The following is a 17,074-nucleotide window of genomic DNA, read 5'->3' as shown; positions in this document are numbered from 1 at the left end:
ATTTGAAGTGTAATACAAGACCACAGGAGCTGTCCCACAGCACTTCACTGGGCTCCACCTTAAAAGCACCTTTTGGTGGAGTAAGTGCACGTAGGAAGGGTTAGGGGTTCAAGTGGTGACTGTATGGTCAAGGCCACTGTGGCAGAATTACACAACAGCTCTGATTCACTTGGCTTCCCTCTTCTTGAATGGGAAGGGGGGGCAGGAGGTTAACAGCATGTGTGGCAGAAAAAAGCATTATTGTAGCCTTCACTTTATGTTGGATCTGCCAGAAATCCTTGGGGTTTTTTTTTCCTTCTAGGGCTTGACTAATGATGCACTGTCTCACGGAATACCCTTTGTTGTGTGTATTTGTGCACTTCTCTCCATAATAGTGTTTCCAAGTGGCAAGTCTAGCAGGGGGAACAGTGAAATAGGAAGTTATGAATCACAGTTCGCTGCGACTCATCGTTGTTAATGAGGATGAGGAGGACTAAGAGGAAAACACAGTCTGTGTGGCAGTAGGGGATTAACTGAAAGCTCAGGTTGTAGATAAATCGATGTTTTCAGGCACCCAGGAGAAACCTCAGTGTTACTGTGACCTTGGTGTTTGGGATTAAAAAAGAGGAAAAGATACCTTAAAACAGAAGGCTTGGAAATCGTAGCCGGAGCAGATTTTGTGTCAGGTCTTTATTCTAAAACACTGAGGATGAAATGGCTCAGTGGTGGTTGACTGATGAAATGGGCTGTGAGTGTTTGAGGCTTCCCTGAAAGTCAGAGACTTCTCTGCGATGAGCACTGGGTGGCAGTCTGCTGACAGCCTTTGTTGGGAGGGGAAAGCCAGGAGTTTAAGGCTTCCACAACTTGTTTGGGGGGGTTTTAGGGTTGTTTTTGCTTGGTTGCTTGGTTTTACTTTGGTTTATGTTTTTCTTTAGCGTGTTTTCCCTTGGTTTAACTCATGAGATGGTAAAGGCTTTCAAGGGGAAAAACTGTAAGAGAATAAATGAAGGAAAAAAAATCCATCTAAGTGCTGAGAGGGGAAGAGGGAGAACTGGAAATCTGTGTGTGCTTTACTTTTATACCGTGGCCCTCAGGTGGCCTACATGTGTGTTGGAAGAGAATGATGTGTAGAATCGAGGTGGTTTGGGATTCTGGGCTCCTTGTGCAGAGCTTGCTGGAGTCCTGGTGGTGCTGGAGCAGGCCTTGATGGTGTGTTTTGTCCCTGCAGTGGTGGACGTGAGCATGCAGTGTTCCCAGGACATCCTGCGCATGCTCCTGTCGCTCCAGCCCGTCCTGCAGGATGCCATTCAGAAGAAGAGGACAGTGAGGTCCTGGGGGGTGCAGGGACCCCTCACCTGGCAGCAGTTCCATAAGATGGCTGGCAGAGGCTCCTACGGTAACAGCTCTATCCCTTGGTGTCCCTGCTCTCCATCCCCTGGGGTGTCCCTGCTCTCTCCATCCCCTGGGGTGTCCCTGCTCTCTCCATCCCCTGGGGTGTCCCTGCTCTCTCCATCCCCTGGGGTGTCCCTGCCCCATCCAGTCTCCAACCCTCCCTGTCTGGAGACTCTTATTGGAATTCTAAACAGTGCTTGACCTTGCTTTAAGCTAACAACAACTATGAGATATGGGAGAATTCTTCTCTTGAGAAAGCAGAAAATATTTATATTCCTTAAAACAGGCAGTGAATTCAAGATGGGTATTAAATTGAGGTTAAAATTCCCACCTCAGTTGCACTGTTTATACTCACCCAGTGAAGGACTGAAACTGCAAAGGTGGTTTTAATGTTAGAAACAGAGCAACTGCTCAGGTTTCTTGCTTAAAGTTCTTTAATTCAGAACCATTACCCCATTTTAATCACTCTAAAAACAGTGTAGTGGGATATCCTAGTTTGAAAATGCTTGGAAGACTGTGCTTTATGGCTCAGTAGTTTCAGAACTATTTGCAAGACCTGAGGTTACCCAGTGTGTTGTCTCTGATAAATAGATGGTGATGCACACCTACAGATACCAGGTGAAGTGTGTGCACTCATTTAACGACCTCATTAGCATAGGAGATTGATTTACCACTGTGTACAGGAGTGACCTTTCACCAGCAGATCTTTTGGAGCTATTTTTAGAGCGTGGCAATTATACATTTACAGTACATGTATATGCATGTTCTTAAGTTTGTTTCCTCCTCTGGGCCCTTCACATAATCTGCTTAAAATATTTGCATTTCTTCCCCATTTCTTTTTGGTGCCTGATTGCTTTGGGCTCTGTGGGGAAAGTATGGACAGTATGGATCTGTTCCTGATCATCTGTATACTAATGGAAATGCTAAACTCTGTGGAACTTCTTCTTGAGGCCCTGAGAGATATCAAACAACAACAATTAGCTTTTTTTTTTGTTTTTTTTCTGAGGGTTGTATCATCCATTCAGGTTTTCCACTTGGATCTGCTAGAATGAGACTTATCCCATTGACAACCAGTGCTCCTTCCCATTAGGTGCTGGGAACAATAGCAGTGGATGTTCTATTCACATTTCCTAGAACAGGGTGTTAATTTGAAGCTTTCTGCTTAATACATTGGCAAATGTGTCTTGCTTTTGCAGGAACTGATGAGTCCCCAGAACCACTGCCAATCCCAACGTTTCTGCTGGGCTATGATTATGACTTTCTGGTGCTGTCTCCGTTCGCGTTGCCCTACTGGGAGAGGCTGATGCTGGAACCTTACGGATCTCAGAGAGATGTTGCTTACGTCGTGGTGTGCCCAGAGAATGAGGCTCTGCTGAACGGAGCCAAGAGCTTCTTTAGGGATCTGACTGCAATATACGAGGTACAGCATTTCCTGCAGTTTGCAGGGAAATGGATTTGGGAGAGGCTGTTTCTAATACCTGCTCAGCACGACTTATCAGCCTTGTCTCTGCCTGTGCTCAACGCTATCGCCCAAAGCTGCTAGGAAGGATTTTAGGAATGGGCACTTGGAAGATAAGGGCTGTTCCTGCTGCTCCTGTTCCTTTTAGGAATCGCTGCTTGGAGAGTCTTTCTCCACAAACGCCACTCGGTGGCAAAGCCCTGGAATTGCCGCGTTAATTGGACCTGCAGTTCATTAATTCACTACATGGCTGTGTTGCTTGGGCTGTGATAAATATTAGAGGAGATGATGTATCCACCTGCTTTTCTTGCCTTTTGGAAAGCCTTGAAAATAAACCCTAAAATCACTGTCTAGTATTTCATACCGGTGCAGTTAGAGAATTGAAATGTTACGTTGGAATATTGTAAGTAATCTGTGAGTTCTTTGTCATGATTTATGACATGGAACAGCTTTTAAGACTTACAAACTCCTCATTCTGCATCTTCTTTTTACCTTCTTTGCAGTCCTGCAGGCTTGGGCAGCACAGACCTATCTGTAAGTTACTGCCTGATGGGATCATGAGAGTTGGACCTACTGCCTCAAAGAAGCTTTCAGAGAAACTGGTCACGGAGTGGTTCTCACAGACAGCCAATGCCAACAACGAAGCATTTTCCAAGCTCAAACTCTATGCTCAAGTTTGCAGATATGAGCTGGGTATGACTTTATTTTAGTGTTTCTGTTTTCATACAACTGCCACTTACTCTTTCCAACAGAGGAGGAGAAATCATGGCTCAGTGTCCTATTGTTTGTGTCAGTTCCCATGTGCCTTCTTATCATCCTGTAGTGCCTTTGGGCAGTGACAGTGTTGCTGCCTGACAGGGATTTGGGTTGTCTTCTTGTCTGGGTGACTTGGATTCTGAAGCAAAAATTTCCAGTGATTCAACAGAGCTGAAAAAAATATTATATTAAAAATAGATTTCTGGGTATTTCTGAGAGTCTTATTTGAACACTGAACACAGATATTTTATTTGGAGAGCTGAAATGTGCTCAGGGTTTGCTCTCAGTTTTGTTACAGCTGTAGACTTGCACAGGTGACAGAAGTTTTGAACCAGCTCCAATATAAAATTTATGCCCTTTTTTTTTTTTTTTTCTGGTTTTAGGTCCATATCTTGCTTCTCAACCTTTGGACCATTCTCTGCTTTCCCAAACAAATCTGGTCCCTCCTTCCAGCCAACCAACCTCTGCTCTGCCCCCTGTGACAGCCAGTACTGGAAATCCCAACACTCCATCATCAGCTCCTGCAGCTCCCACCAGTAGCACCATCACAGTGACATCCAACAGTGCCATGTCTTCTGCAGCCACTACAGCTAACTCCACACTGACTACCACTGCCCCATCCTCCTCCTCTGCCAGTCTGGGCAGTGGGATTCCAACCACCAAGCCTTCTTCATTCCCACCTTTCAGCAGTATGAACAATACCACTCCTGCCTCCCTGCCTGCTCAGCCTGCAGCTGTCCCAAATGGGCAGACAGGGGGGCAGCAGCCACAGCCAACACTGCAAACAGCAGGGATGTCTGCAGACACTGCTGCAGCCCCTGCACAGCCCCATCCAGAGGTTTCTGAAAGGTATGGAACTGCACACTCACACCTTGGGCTCAAAAACCTCACAGCTCAACTAACGTGAACTTATTAACGAGCTCTCATCCCCTTAGTTAAAGTCCTGTGTTTTTAAGTCCTCAGGCTGCTTTCTAGGGAGAATGAGAGTTCATTGATGGTGGAGATGAACCTTTTGGTTCCACTTGTAGCTGCAGTTCTCATTGCATCTCAGTGTCTGCTGTGGTACAGAAATAAACTTCCTTTGGTTTACTTCTCTGTGTAAAGAGAGAAAATTCACCAAACTACTCATTTCTGTGTTGTAAAGGACTGGGGATGGGGGGAGAAGTAGATTGTTTGCACCATCTAGCAATTCTACTATCAAAATTAGAGTAATGAAGGCAGCTCTTACTGGGAGACTGGCCTTGTTCCCCAGTGAAGCAATAGCACCATGTCCTGCTGAGCTGCTGCAATAAAGGCTAAAGACAAGACAGGAGATTCAGAGTTACTGATAAATAAGCTCACCAAAACGAAATGAAAAGCTGTTTCGTACACCACAGCTGACTCAAAAAGTCTTTCAGCTTAGTATTTGATGATTTGGTCTTAGCAGTTTATAAAGTAAAAATAAATGTTTATGAACTCAGCTGTTTGTAACTGGTGTCAAAATGTCATTTGCAGCACTATGGATCGTGATAAAGTTGGAGTCCCTACAGATGGAGATTCACATGCTATCACCTATCCACCTGCAATTGTAGTTTACATAATTGATCCTTTCACATATGAAAAAAAGGATGAGAACAGTAGCTCATCCAGTCTGTGGACACTTGGACTTCTGCGCTGCTTTCTGGAGATGGTTCAGGTTCTTCCTCCTAACATCAAGAACATCATTTCTGTGCAGGTGAGCCAACACTCCCCAAGACATGCTGAACTTGGCTTGAGCTGTGTTTTGGGGCAGTAAACACCCCCAAGGTGAAAGTTTCCTTTACTTTGTAAACTTTGCTTCCAGTTCTACAGCTGTTTAATCATTAGAATTCTAGTTGTTAGAGCAGTTTGGGTGCTATTAACCCAACCCAAATCCCATTGTACATTCCAAACTCAGTCTTATCTCAAAGGAAATGTAGTGCCCACTCCAGTGATGAGTGGAAGCTGCTGGGATCTGTGCTGCAGCCTGACCCTGCCTGGCTTTAGGCAGTGCTGCTGCACTGCTGTCAGCAGCTGCAGAATGAGCTAACAGAGGGCAGCAATTGGGAGGAATCATCAATATTCTCTTCTCAACAAGTTATGTTTTTCCTCTGAAGAAAATGTGAATAACTGCTTGAAGTTCCACACAGCTTTGAAAGAAGTGTCAGAAGAGCCAAGAACCAGAGAGATGTGATTGCAAAGTAAAATTCCAGAAGCTGTGAAATGCTATCTCAAAAGCCATTTAATCTCATGACAAAACAGTGATGGTTTGTTTTTCTTTTTTTTTTTTCTCCTCTAATTTGTTCTAGATTGTCCCATGTCAGTACCTGCTGCAGCCTGTGAAACATGAAGACAGACAGATTTACACTCAGCATTTAAAATCTTTGGCATTTTCAGCTTTTACTCAGTGCCGGAGACCTCTCCCAACTTCCACCAACGTGAAAACATTGACTGGCTTTGGCCCAGGTTTAGCCATGGAAACTGCTCTTAGGAGCCCTGATGTGAGTACTGTTAGCAGGACACTGTGAATATGCAGATCAGAGAGAGCTCCCTGTTTATTAAACCTCTGGTGTCTTTCATAGTAATGAACTGGAGTTCTTAGGGTAATTGCTTCCTGAAACATCATCATCTCTTCTCTTGTGTTTATAGAGACCTGAGTGTATTCGACTCTACACTCCTCCTTTTATCCTGGCTCCAGTCAAGGACAAGCAGACAGAACTGGGAGAAACCTTTGGAGAAGCTGGCCAGAAGTATAATGTGCTTTTTGTAGGCTACTGTTTGTCTCATGATCAGAGATGGCTTCTTGCATCCTGCACAGATCTCTATGGAGAACAGTTGGAAACTTGCATAATTAACATTGATGTACCCAACAGGTAAGAAGGAAACTGTTTAATTAGTTTTAGCATGCATATCTTCCTTCCATTTCCCTGAAGAATTTGGTTTGGCTTTGATGCTGCAAGAATAACTGACTTTTGTAGACTCAGTGTTTCCAAACTAGCTAAAGCAAATGGATATTTTCTGTGTCATGTGCAGGTTGAGTTAAATTTCTAAAAGAACATTATTTAGTTTGATGTGATTCTTGAGTGTTATTGTATGTGTGTTCATAGTTCCCCTCCACACTTCCTGTGTCAGTGTTAGAATATGATTAGTTTAAATAACCCAAATAAACTGAGCTTTCAATTGTTGTGCTAAAACACCAACACTCTTGGGTCCTGTGGATGTTGAGGTTAATACAAGTAAGTCCCAAATGTGGCCATAAAAACTGGTTGCAGATGGGTTCAACCTTTGTTTTTCTTTCTTAATTCTAGAGCTCGCAGGAAAAAGGGTTCTGCCCGCAGACTTGGTCTCCAGAAACTCTGGGAATGGTGCTTGGGGCTGGTGCAGATGAGCTCTTTGCCATGGAGAGTTGTCATAGGCCGTTTGGGAAGGATAGGACATGGGGAATTAAAAGGTAACAGTAGCATTTATTATTTTTTGAGTCTAAAACTTGATTTGAAGCTTTAATTTTCCAACAATACAAAGTGTCTGTGTTTCTGGAAGAAAAGCTAAATCATGGAATCATGGAAGCAACTAGGTTGGAAAAGACCTCCAAGATCATCGAGTCCAACCCTCCCGTGGTCACTAGACCATGGCACTAAGTGCCACATCCAGTCTCAGATTGAAAACCTCCAGGGATGGGGAATCCACCACCTCCCTGGGCAGCACATTCCAATGCCTGAGCACTCTCTCTGTAAAAAATCTCTTCCTAATATCCAACCTAACCCTCCCCTGGCAGAGCTTGAGTCTGTGCCCTCTTGTCCTGCTGCTGGTTGCCTGGGAGAAGAGACCAACCCCCACCTGACTCCCACCTCCTGTCAGGGAGTTGCAGAGGGTGTGAAGGTCTCCCCTGAGCCTCCTCTTCTCCAGGCTAAGAGTTGAGAGTTTGTGTATTCTGTATGAACAGGGGCAGTGTCTGTGCCATACTCTGTGCCATGTAATACACATGTGATGTGTGATCTCTGCTGTGCAGCCAGCAGTGATGTTCTAGACCAACCTGTGCGCTTTGTGTCCTCAGACTGGAGCTGTTTGCTGAGCCGCCGCAACCTGCAGTCCCTCAGCAAGAGACTCAAGGACATGTGCAGAATGTGTGGCATCTCTGCTGCAGACTCCCCCAGTATCCTCAGTGCGTGCTTGGTGGCCATGGAACCACAGGGATCCTTCATTATTATGCCAGGTATTTGGGAAACTCTTCCTCTTTTGGGCACAGGGAACTGATAGCTGAGCTTTGCAGAACTAAGCAGTGTTGGATTTCCCTCCCTAAGATTCCGTGTCGACCGGCTCCGTGTTCGGCCGCAGCACCACGCTGAACATGCAAACCTCCCAGCTCAACACCCCCCAGGACACGTCCTGCACCCACATCCTGGTGTTCCCCACATCTGCCTCTGTGCAAGTAGCATCGTCAACTTACACCACCGAGAACCTGGATCTGGCCTTCAACACCAACAACGGTGTGTACCGACCCAAACCTCCTCCTCACCCCCTGCAAACAGCTCTTCATCCCAACGAGCCTTTCCCATTTCTGTGGGAAATTATTTCAGAATGAATTGTCATAACCTGTGCATAGAAACTTGGAGGAATTCACTGCTCTTCTTCTTTTTTCAAGATGGAGCAGATGGAATGGGAATCTTTGACTTGTTAGACACTGGAGATGATCTCGATCCTGATATTATAAACATTCTTCCTGCATCCCCTGGTGGATCCCCTGTGCATTCTCCAGGGTCCCACTACCCCCATGGAGGTGATATGGGCAAGGTAACTATTGGAGTAAATATTTCTCTGTCTCCTCTCTGGGTTTTCTCCATCCAATTTCCTTTTATGAAATCGGATGTTTTGCATCACGTGGATGTTAGATTGTCTCTGCCACATTCGTGTAATGCTTTGATACTTCCAAGTGCTTTTGTTTCAGAAGCTGCAGATAAATTCTGTGAAGTTTGTGCTCTCCTAACACAAACCCATTGCTTTGTGTTCCAGGGTCAAGGTACAGATCGATTGCTTTCCACAGAGTCTCACGACGAAGTAACAAATATCCTGCAGCAGCCACTGGCCCTTGGTTATTTTGTGTCAACTGCCAAAGCAGGTCCATTGCCTGACTGGTTTTGGTCAGCATGTCCTCAAGCACAAAATCAGTGTCCCTTGTTTCTTAAGGTACTGTCCTTCCTGCGTGGTCTGTCTCAGAGCTGTCTGCAGGGTCTCAGCTGTGGAGATTGTTATGTTCAGAACTGAACCAGTGCATGTCTCGTGGGATAGTTCTGCTTCAGGAGAGGTTGGGTGTTACAGCCTTGAGCTTTGGCTTTTTCTGCTCCCTTTAAAGGGGAGGAAAATGATTAATGGAAGTAGCAAGTGTTGTGAAGGTTCTGCTTTGCTTGTGGTTCCTTCACAGCAGCCTGGACTCCTTTTTCTGCCTTTGTGCTATAATATTTTGTAAGAACAGGCTGAGTTTCCATACAGGGTTGTGGTGGTAGAGAGAGAGATGCACAAGTGCAGTGTAATATCTCATTAGCACTGGGTAAATAAATAAGTAAATCAATCTCTTCTGCATTGCACAGAGCACAAAAACTAGGTTTTTTCCACTTGTGCTGTTGCCAAGTTATAGCCATTGTAGCATCTGTCTGATATTGTCTGATCCCTTTTCTGTGGCACAGTCAAGTCATCCTTGGCACGTTTAAGGCCACACATTGGTACAGAGAAACTTTGTGTTAACATTATTCCATTTTAACACAAATCAGCATCTCTAATACTGTGCTTTATTTCCTAATGATATCTCCTGCAGCCTTATTTGTGTCTGGATTAGCAGTTCCTCTTGGTCTAAGCTCAGCTGTGGCTTTGGTGTAAGATGATATTTTGAAGAGAGGATTTATTATTTGTGCTAAACAGCTCTGTGGAGTATAAATGGAGTATAAATAGGCCAGTCCTATGGAAAGCAACTGAACCTCTGAGTCCCTGTGTTACTAGACATCTTGGGCCACTTGAGCTGGTTTTTTAGTCTTCACTGAATGTGGTAAAGGGATTAAAATCGTTGCACTAGTAGCACTGTGCTTTTAGGAGAGATTTGTGTGTGTTTGCTGTATATTCTGATAACTCCTGAGCTTGTTGATGGCCTGAGGATAAGATCTTTCTGGGCTGTGTGTCAGAGACAGCAGGTGACTGCAAGGCACAGGTCAGCAGCAGAGAGGGAGGAAAATACAGTGTGGTTGAACAAGGCAGTAACTGCTGCTCTCCTCCTTCTTCCTCAGGCCTCTTTGCACCTCCACGTGCCTTCAGTGCAATCAGACGAGCTACTCCACAGTAAACACTCCCATCCACTTGACTCTAATCAAACTTCTGATGTGCTCAGGTATTTATGATTGATCACTTGCAAAAACATTGTGCATTTCACTGGCAGTGCTGCTGCAGTGAAGCCACATTTGTTTGTCTTGCTCTTAGTTCCTTCTTCACACTGCTCATACCTCTAGTACATCACAAATTGCTGTGCTTGGAGTGATTGTCACAGAACAGTGGAATGAAAAACTAATAATGAAAATAATTATATAATTATATATGAAAAGAATAATAATGAAAATTACCCAACAATGCAAATCTCTAAGCCTTTTTTTAGCTAATCAGTGCTCATTACAACTAAAAATGTTTGAAAGACAATGAATTCCTCAGACTAGGAGAGTTTGAGGTCTAGCACAAGACAGGCTGAATCCTGCATGGTAATCCTGAGGAAAGTCTGAAGTGCTGAAGGACAAGGGCTCATGTAAACATGGGACACTTGCTGAGGAAAAGTCAGGTTGTTTTTCTTTGTGTTTTGTTGAAATACATGAACCTCCTGACATGAATTAAGCACAGCTAATTACAGTGAGAGTTTTGCACTGTTTAGCTTTGAGCTGCCTGTACTAATTCTGTAGGCATGTTATTCCAGAGTGTTGGCAACACTATTGCATGTTGTTAATGCCAGAGAAATTGGATTATGGTAAATGAGGGCTGTAAAATCCTGGTGGGAAAATGTCTTGGCTTGACAGAAGGTTTGTTTGTTTTCCAGGTTTGTTCTGGAACAGTACAATGCACTCTCCTGGCTAACCTGTGATCCTGCAACCCAGGACAGACGTTCGTGTCTCCCAGTTCATTTTGTGGTGCTGAATCAGTTGTATAACTTTATCATGAATATGCTGTGATCTTCATCTGGATTTTGCAAGACAAAAAGAAAATGAGGAAAAGGGATATTTCACTGCAGGACTAAGTTCTAATTCTTCTCAGTGCAAGCTGTTTGTGATGGGGTATGAATCTTGTTACTTCCAGCAAATATTGGTGTGACTTGTGAGGGGCAATCACTGCCCTGCTGTCCTGGAGTCCTGGACCGTGGGGGACACTTTAGAACGAGGATCAGAAAGTGTATGATAACATTTTTAGTAGCAAAAATTAACCATTTTTTTCCCCAGCCGCAGTATTTGTGAAGAGTAATGAGCCATAGTACCCAGTCATGGTGAAATGAATTTTCAGAGCATGGAGATGAGAAGAAACCCGAGGAACAATAAGTTTCAACCTATGGCTTCAGAACATCAAGATGTTCTTGTATTGGATTATAGTACCTAGTATTCAAAAATGCCTGCATCTCTTATTTATTGTAAGTTTTTAAATGTATAAATTGTCTTATATTTCTTAACCTCTTTTATAAAAATTTTCCTAGAAGGTTTATACTGCCTTCTTGCTTTAAAGCAATTGGTCTAAAATATATGTAATCGTCTTAATTAAAAGTTGCAGTAGGTTGCTTTTAGAGTATTATTTTTTTGTAAGGGGGTGGGGTGGGGACAGTCAATTTGTATTGTCTTGATGTACAGTTTAATGGGGATAGAGGGGTTAATGTCCATACCATTGTGTGTGGGGGATTTACAGCTAAGCTGTAGTTGCAGAGTACATGTACAGTAATGAAGTTCACTGTGTTTATATAAATTGCAAAGGTACTGGGTCTTACAGCATTTTATATCACACCTTTACAGAGTAACAATGGCAATATATAAGTGATATTGTAGGTGGTTTAACTTGTAGTGAGAATAAAATGAATAAACTCTCTTCACCTGAAGTTTGTGTTATGGTTCAGGGCTGTGGCTAGATTCTCAGATGGATTTCCAGGACACGAGGCTGAATATTCCAGGAGTATCTATTTGTGCATCCTTGTTCCCTGGATGTTCTTGGCACTGTGCTGACTGCATTGTTTGCTTCCACCTTTGTGATAAAATGCAAATCTGAGGTGGAACACGCAGAAAACTCTTGACCTTATCCAAAGTGTCTCCTGTTCAGGCTGAAATTTAGCCCAGCTCTAGCCATTTTACAAATGCAAAAAAGAGTCAATCTTGACTTTAAGATTGGTGTGTGTTTAACTAAAATGTGGTGTATATAGCTCCTCAGTGAATTCTGGTATTCAGATTTGATTCCACTAGTTAAAAAAAACCCAAACAAACAGCACGAAACCCTGAACATTTTCCTTTCTCATGTCCTTTTGGCACTGTGGAGAAGGTCCCAGGTACCAGTGTGTGGCCTTCCCCATCTCCCATTTTCAGGCTCTGGCTTGGGGCATGTGCCAAGGAGGCTTAACCCTCCCTAAGGAAGGGACTGACAAACCACAAGGCTTTGCTAAATGTCTCCCTCTCTCTCCAGTCACCATTTTTTCCTCAGTAGTTTCCTTCCTTTTTTCCTAGCACATGCCAAATGTCTGAGTCTGCTCTAAAATAGCCCCTACGGGTGCTGAGGAGCAGCTCCAGATGCTTTTTCTGGGTTCCTTATCTGACTGCCAGATGAAAAGCTGAAGTCCTGCAGTGCTCACCGAGCCTGTGGCCATAACCCATGTCCTGGGTCTTAATGCTGTCTGTCTCACTGCTTTGAACCTGTAAAGGAGCAAGTTTTAAGATCCATGTTGTGCACCTGCTGTTAATCCTCTCCAAGGAAGAAATTTGCTTGCATTTTACCAAACTTGCTGTGTTCATTTCCTCAATGCAAACTCCCTGTCCAGGGAGGTATGAACAGTCTCACCCAATTGTGTACATACAATCTATGAGCTACTTTTATTTTGGGGGTTTTTGTATAAAGGAGTTGTACAATTGGTGATGGAAATCTTCAGTCATTTCTTCAGAACCACACGAGTGCAATCAGAAGTTAGCAGATTTTGATAAACAGAGTTCCAACCTGGGTCTGGCCGTGGCTTTCTCTGGGAACACAGCACTGGGTTGTCCTACAGAACGTTCTGTTCTCATTGGGCTGAGAGTTTGGAAGGGGAAAAGTGCTCCTAAAACTGGAATTTTCCAAGTTTTATGTCCTTTTGTTGCTAAGTGGTGATTTGCACCCCTGGCTCAGCTCCCCAAGTCCTGGGTTTGGTGTGGCTCTGTGTGTGTTCAGTCTGACTTGTGTCCCTCAAGGTAAGTGACTCTGCTGGTGTAGCTGTTCTGTTACCTGCACCACAGACTTCCCTGTGAAACCCTCCTGCTGTGAAAACTGCCACTTGCCCCTGCCCCCAGCACAAGTAAATGAAGTGATAATGTTCTAACCACTATGAAAGATGAGCAGGGCCATTTCTGGAGTGCTGCAGCCTGCAGTGCCTATCAGACCTGCCAGTGGCTGCATTGGGCACACTTGATTTGTCAGCTGCTTTCATTTGACTCTTTTCATCGCTGGCTCATAAAGAAAATTGGGTTGTTTAGCCAAGTACAAGCTTTAAACAGTTGCAACTTTCAGCTGTAGCTTTTCCAAATGGTCTTGCAAAAACTGTTCCTGGCAGGGCTTTAAGTAGCTGTTGGTTTACCTCCTGCAATGAAAGAAGAATCCGAGGTGCTTCATTCCAAGTAAAACTATGGATTTTTAAGCTAGATAGTACTGTATTTAAGCCTTTGCCTCACTACTATTTGAATTAGGTTTCTGGTTACCCTGTTGCCAGACCAGCAAGGCCACAGCTGTACTTGGGAACAACCCTTGAAGGAGCTGTAACATTTTAGATCTCTCTAACATTCTCTGGAAGAACTAAAGGTAGATGAATTGATGCTGAAATCCTCAGCTCTGTTCTCGCTTCGCCGTCAGTTCTGGCACAGATTGTTGTACCTCTGTGTTTACCTCTGATGGTAATTTGAGCTCGGTGTGTTGCTCTGAAGACTTGCAGATGTCTTTAATCAAGCACTATGTGTTAATACTGTAATATCAAAAACATTATGTTGCATTATTTTCAGAAATAAGAGTAAAAAAATGCTACTGCACCATATGATTTGCTGCACAACAGTATGGGCACTGCATATCAGTCTGTTGGGGTAGTGATGCTGCATCAACCTTGTCTTGATCTGAGTGTCTCTGGAGAATCTGTTCATTGGGTGACATTGTACAATGTTCCTGTCTCACAACCTCCAGCTGGGAAGGTGGTTTTGTTCTATGTCGGTTGTTTTTAAAGGACCCAGGACTCTGCTTCCTACTTCCAGGTTTTTTTTATTACTATTATTATTATTATTTGTGGGTGTACTTTTTATTTTCAGTGGAGTAAAGCTTAATTTACAGCAAAACTGGATTTGGGACCGACCACAATCCTCAGGGTCACTTTTTCAGGACTTTACTCATCAAGCTTTAGATTTTATTCCAAGTCAACTGGACATGAGGACCTTGCTGAGCTCTGGGTTGGGATGACACAACCTGTGGCCTCATGACTGGACATGGTGCCCTGCCCACCCCTCTGGCACAGCTGGAAGGTCCAGGAGCTGCTCCACATCCCTCTGCCACAGCTGGAAGGCCCAGGAGCTGCTCCACATCTCTCTGCCACAGCTGGAAGGTCCAGGAGCTGCTCCACACCCCTCTGGCACAGCTGGAAGATTCAGGAGCTGCTCCACATCCCTCTGGCACAACTGGAAGGTCCAGGAGCTGCTCTACCATCCCTGTGGCACGGCTGGAAGGTCCGGGAGCTGCTCCAACACCCCTCCAACACAGCTGGATGCACCAAGGAGCTGCTCCAGTGCTCTTTTGGTATGGCTGGACAGGTCCAGGAGCTGCTCCAACCCCTCTCCAGCTCGGCTGGATGTGCCAGGGAGCTGCTTTGCCACCCTTCCAACACCACTGGGCACCCCAAGGAGCCACAGAGCCACCACCACCACGTGCCCCAGGCTGAGCCACCGTGGTTATTTATGGTGACAAGACACAGAAACAAAACAAAGTGATTTTAAGGAACAAACACTATTTGCTGCCGAATGCCATAAACACTGAGTTGTACAAATTGTGATTGAGGAAATGAGGAAAAAAAAAAAGGTTTATACTTTTTAAAAAAAAAAATTTCAAATGGAATAAATTATTCATGAAGCCTTGATTTTGGTGTGGGTTTATTGGGGGGGAGCTGCCCCTACAGCCTTCCTCCCATTCCTCAGCATTCCTCCTCTCCCCACACCTTCACATCCTCCTTAGCCTTTTCCTCCTCCTTAGCCTTCTTCCCCATCTTTAGCCTTCTCCCTCCCTTCTTTAGCCTTCTCTTCCTCCTCAGCCTTTTTCCCCCCTTTCCTCAGCCTTTTTCCCCCTCCTCAGCCTCCTCCCTCCCTTAACCCTCAACCTTCTCTCCATCTCCCTTGCCTTTTCCCTTCCTCTCTGCCTTTTCCTTTCCTCTCTGCCCGTTCCCATCCTCTCTGCTTTACTCCTTTCCTGCCTTTCCCCTCCTCATTCTTCTCCCCCTCCTCAGCCTTCTGCTCCCTCCTTCAGCCTTCTCTCCTCTGCCTTTTCCCTTCCTCTCTGCCTTATTCCTTTTCCCCTCCCCTTCTTCCCCATCATCCTTCCCTCTCCCCATCCTTCTCCCCCTCCTTCAGCCTTCTCCCCTTCCTGTCTTTTCCCTTCCTCTCTGGCTCTTCCCTTCCTCTGCCTTTTTCTCTCTGGCTCTTCCTTTCCTCTCTGCCTTTTCCCTCTCCCCTCTGCCTTCTTCCCCCATCACCCTTCCCTCTCATCCTTCTCCCCCTCCTCAGCCTTCTTCCCTTCCTCTGTTCCTGTTCCCTTCCTCTGCCTTTTTGCTCTCTGCCTATTCCCTCCTTTTCCCCCTCCTCAGCCTTCTGCTCCCTCCTTCAGCCTTCTCTCCTTCCTCTGCTTTTTCCCCTCTCTGCCTTTTTCCCTCTCCCCTCTGCCTTCTTCCCCATCATCCTTCCCTCTCCCCCATCCTTCTCCTTCCTCTGCCTCTCCTGTTCCCTTGCTCTGCCCGTTCCCCTCTTTAGCCTCCTCCTCCCGTTCCCTTTCCCCTCCCGTTCTCTCTCCCCTCCCTCCGCTGACGCCGTTTCCCTCCCGCCCCGGAAGGCAGAGCGGGCGCTGGAGCCATGGCCGAGTGCTCGGGGCTGCAGTTCCTCAGCCCTTACGCCTTCGAGTGGCCGTGGTTCGCCGGGCCGCGCTCAGTGCCCCCGAGCTGCGGCTGCTGCTGCCCTGCCTGGTGCGCATGGCGCTGTGCGCTCCCGCCGACCAGAGCCAGGGCTGGGCGCAGGACAAGAAGCTCATCCTGCGCTTGCTCTCGGGGGTCGAGGCGGTTAACTCCATCGTGGCGCTGCTCTCCGTGGATTTCCACGCGCTGGAGCAGGATGCGAGCAAAGAGCAACAGCTTCGGTACCGCTGGGAAGGGTGTCCCGGTCCCTGGGAACGCGTGCGGCTCTGCCAGCTCTGCCTGCACACCTGGATCCTCGTGTCCCTCCTGGATCCTCGTGTCCCTCTTGGGATCCTCGTGTCCCTCCTGCGATCCTCGTGTCCTGGTCCCTCGTGTCCCTCCTGGGATCTTCGTGTCCCTCCTGCGATCCTCGTGTCCCTCCTGGGATCCTCGTGTCCCTCCTGGCCCTTCGTGTCCCTCCTGGGATCTTCGTGTCCCTCCTGCGATCCTCGTGTCCCTCCTGGGATCCTCGTGTCCCTCCTGGCCCTTCGTGTCCCTCCTGGGATCTTCGTGTCCCTCCTGCGATCCTCGTGTCCCTCCTGGGATCCTCGTGTCCCTCCTGGGATCTTCGTGTCCCTCCTGCGATCCTCGTGTCCCTCCTGGGATCTTCATGTCCCTCCTGGGATCCTCGTGTCCCTCCTGGGATCTTCATGTCCCTCCTGGGATCCTTGTGTCCCTCCTGGCATCTTCATGTCCCTCCTGGTCCTTCCTGGGAACGCCCTGGGGTTTGGCATTGAGAGGGGTTTGGTTGTCCTGGGGTCTGTTCCTCGCTGTACGAGTGGCTGAGGGAGATATTGGAGGAGCTCAGGGGTTTAGTTGTTCCTGGGGTCTGTGGTTGAGAGAGAGGTATTGGATTAGCTCAGGGATTTGTTTGTCCTGGGGGATGTTCCTCCCTGCATGAGTGGCTGAGAGGGAGGAGGTATTGGAAGAGATTTAGTTGTTCCTGGGGTCTCTTCTTCTCTATAGGAGTGGCTGAGAGGGAGGAGATATTGGAGGAGGTTTAGTTGTTCCTGGGGTCTGTTCCTCTCTGTAGGACTGGCTGGGAGGGAGGGATTGAAGGGGCT

At 46.2% G+C, this 17,074-nt stretch overlaps 2 protein-coding genes across 2 annotated transcripts in view; both read left to right on the top strand.

Annotated features, from left to right (window-relative positions):
- The window catches only part of MED13 (mediator complex subunit 13), a 52,014-nt gene extending 40,682 nt beyond the window's left edge, over nt 1-11,332 (top strand). The window contains exons 17-30 of the mRNA XM_009078699.1: nt 1,208-1,375; nt 2,568-2,791; nt 3,334-3,523; nt 3,970-4,435; nt 5,081-5,300; nt 5,893-6,084; nt 6,233-6,456; nt 6,892-7,034; nt 7,638-7,796; nt 7,885-8,070; nt 8,226-8,374; nt 8,594-8,767; nt 9,856-9,956; nt 10,647-11,332. Coding sequence (XP_009076947.1) covers nt 1,208-1,375; nt 2,568-2,791; nt 3,334-3,523; nt 3,970-4,435; nt 5,081-5,300; nt 5,893-6,084; nt 6,233-6,456; nt 6,892-7,034; nt 7,638-7,796; nt 7,885-8,070; nt 8,226-8,374; nt 8,594-8,767; nt 9,856-9,956; nt 10,647-10,779 — 2,729 coding nt within the window. The 3' untranslated portion in view covers nt 10,780-11,332. The remainder of the gene's footprint in view (nt 1-1,207; nt 1,376-2,567; nt 2,792-3,333; nt 3,524-3,969; nt 4,436-5,080; nt 5,301-5,892; nt 6,085-6,232; nt 6,457-6,891; nt 7,035-7,637; nt 7,797-7,884; nt 8,071-8,225; nt 8,375-8,593; nt 8,768-9,855; nt 9,957-10,646) is intronic.
- Nucleotides 11,333-15,912: 4,580 nt separating this feature from the next.
- Nucleotides 15,913-17,074, top strand: part of INTS2 (integrator complex subunit 2) — a 16,617-nt gene continuing 15,455 nt past the window's right edge. Inside the window, 2 exon segments of the mRNA XM_009078698.1 lie at nt 15,913-15,958; nt 15,961-16,192. Coding sequence (XP_009076946.1) covers nt 15,913-15,958; nt 15,961-16,192 — 278 coding nt within the window.

Source organism: Acanthisitta chloris, unplaced genomic scaffold, assembly GCF_000695815.1.
Source record: "Acanthisitta chloris isolate BGI_N310 unplaced genomic scaffold, ASM69581v1 scaffold197, whole genome shotgun sequence".
Taxonomy (NCBI): domain Eukaryota; kingdom Metazoa; phylum Chordata; class Aves; order Passeriformes; family Acanthisittidae; genus Acanthisitta; species Acanthisitta chloris.
Note: the sequence above shows the minus strand (reverse complement) of the source record. Positions and strands in the feature narration are given on the sequence as shown.